This window comes from Aptenodytes forsteri, unplaced genomic scaffold (assembly GCF_000699145.1).
Source record: "Aptenodytes forsteri isolate BGI_AS27 unplaced genomic scaffold, ASM69914v1 Scaffold136, whole genome shotgun sequence".
NCBI lineage: Eukaryota > Metazoa > Chordata > Aves > Sphenisciformes > Spheniscidae > Aptenodytes > Aptenodytes forsteri.
In genome coordinates, this window is record NW_008796111.1 from 812,525 (window position 1) to 813,394 (window position 870).

Below are 870 nucleotides of genomic sequence, written 5' to 3' on the forward strand. Positions count from 1 at the left end.
CCCCCGGCACCCCTCCGCCGCCGCGGCTGGCCCCTCGCCCCGTCGTGAGCCACCCCAGAGCGTGCCCATGTCCATGCCCCAGCATCCTCAAGGAAGCAGCTCCGTGCCCCCCGCCGTCACCCACGTCCCTCCCGCCGTCACCCACGTCCCTCCACGTGGCCCAGGGCACCAAGCAGCCCCTGCTGCTGCTGGCCCGAAAACGTGTCACCATGTTTCCTGCATGCTTAAACCCATCAGAGATTTAATGGCACTTCTGCTCCCTGGCTCTGCACTGCGGCTGCACCCGGGGGCTGTGGCGAGGGGACCCCATGGCCGGGGCAGGAGGACACCAGGGCCTGGTGCCAGGGGGACCCCGAGTTCCTGCCCCACTGGCAGAAACGTGCCCAACTGGGGACACCATCCCCCCGGCAATGCCCGCATTCGGGTGCAGAATGGCTTGGTTTGGGGTCGTTTGAAAGTGGTCCCCAAGAGCAGGAGTGGAGATGGCTGCCGGTGTCCCGGCCGCAGGAACCGCCAGGTGCTCCCCAGGAATGGGGGACAGCAGGGACAGCAGCTCCCTGCCAGGCCCAGGCCACCTCATCCCGCGTGGAAACGCTCCTATGGGACACCCCAAGGTCCCCCAGTGTGAGAGAACAGCTGGCGGCGGGGGGCTCCCGCTGGCAGTGATGCCATCTGCTGTCACCCCGCGGGGCCCAATGAGGGCAGGGGCTGAGCCCCACATGTGCATGGCGGACCCTTAGCTGCAGGGCTGGCACCTTCCTCCGTAGGGCTGGCACCCTCCTCCGTAGGGCTGGCACCCAGGGTTTTTTGGGCGTCTACATCTGCCGGGCATCCCCAACCCAGGGCCCCAGAGGTGGCCCCTGAGCAGCC

The 870-nt window shown here is 68.2% G+C and overlaps 1 protein-coding gene across 1 annotated transcript in view; it reads right to left on the minus strand.

The window, feature by feature from the left end:
- CDK9 (cyclin dependent kinase 9) overlaps positions 1 to 727 on the minus strand; it is a 9,459-nt gene extending 8,732 nt beyond the window's left edge. Inside the window, exon 1 of the mRNA XM_009286988.1 lies at positions 609 to 727. Coding sequence (XP_009285263.1) covers positions 609 to 727 — 119 coding nt within the window. The remainder of the gene's footprint in view (positions 1 to 608) is intronic.
- Positions 728 to 870: the final 143 nt, after the last annotated feature.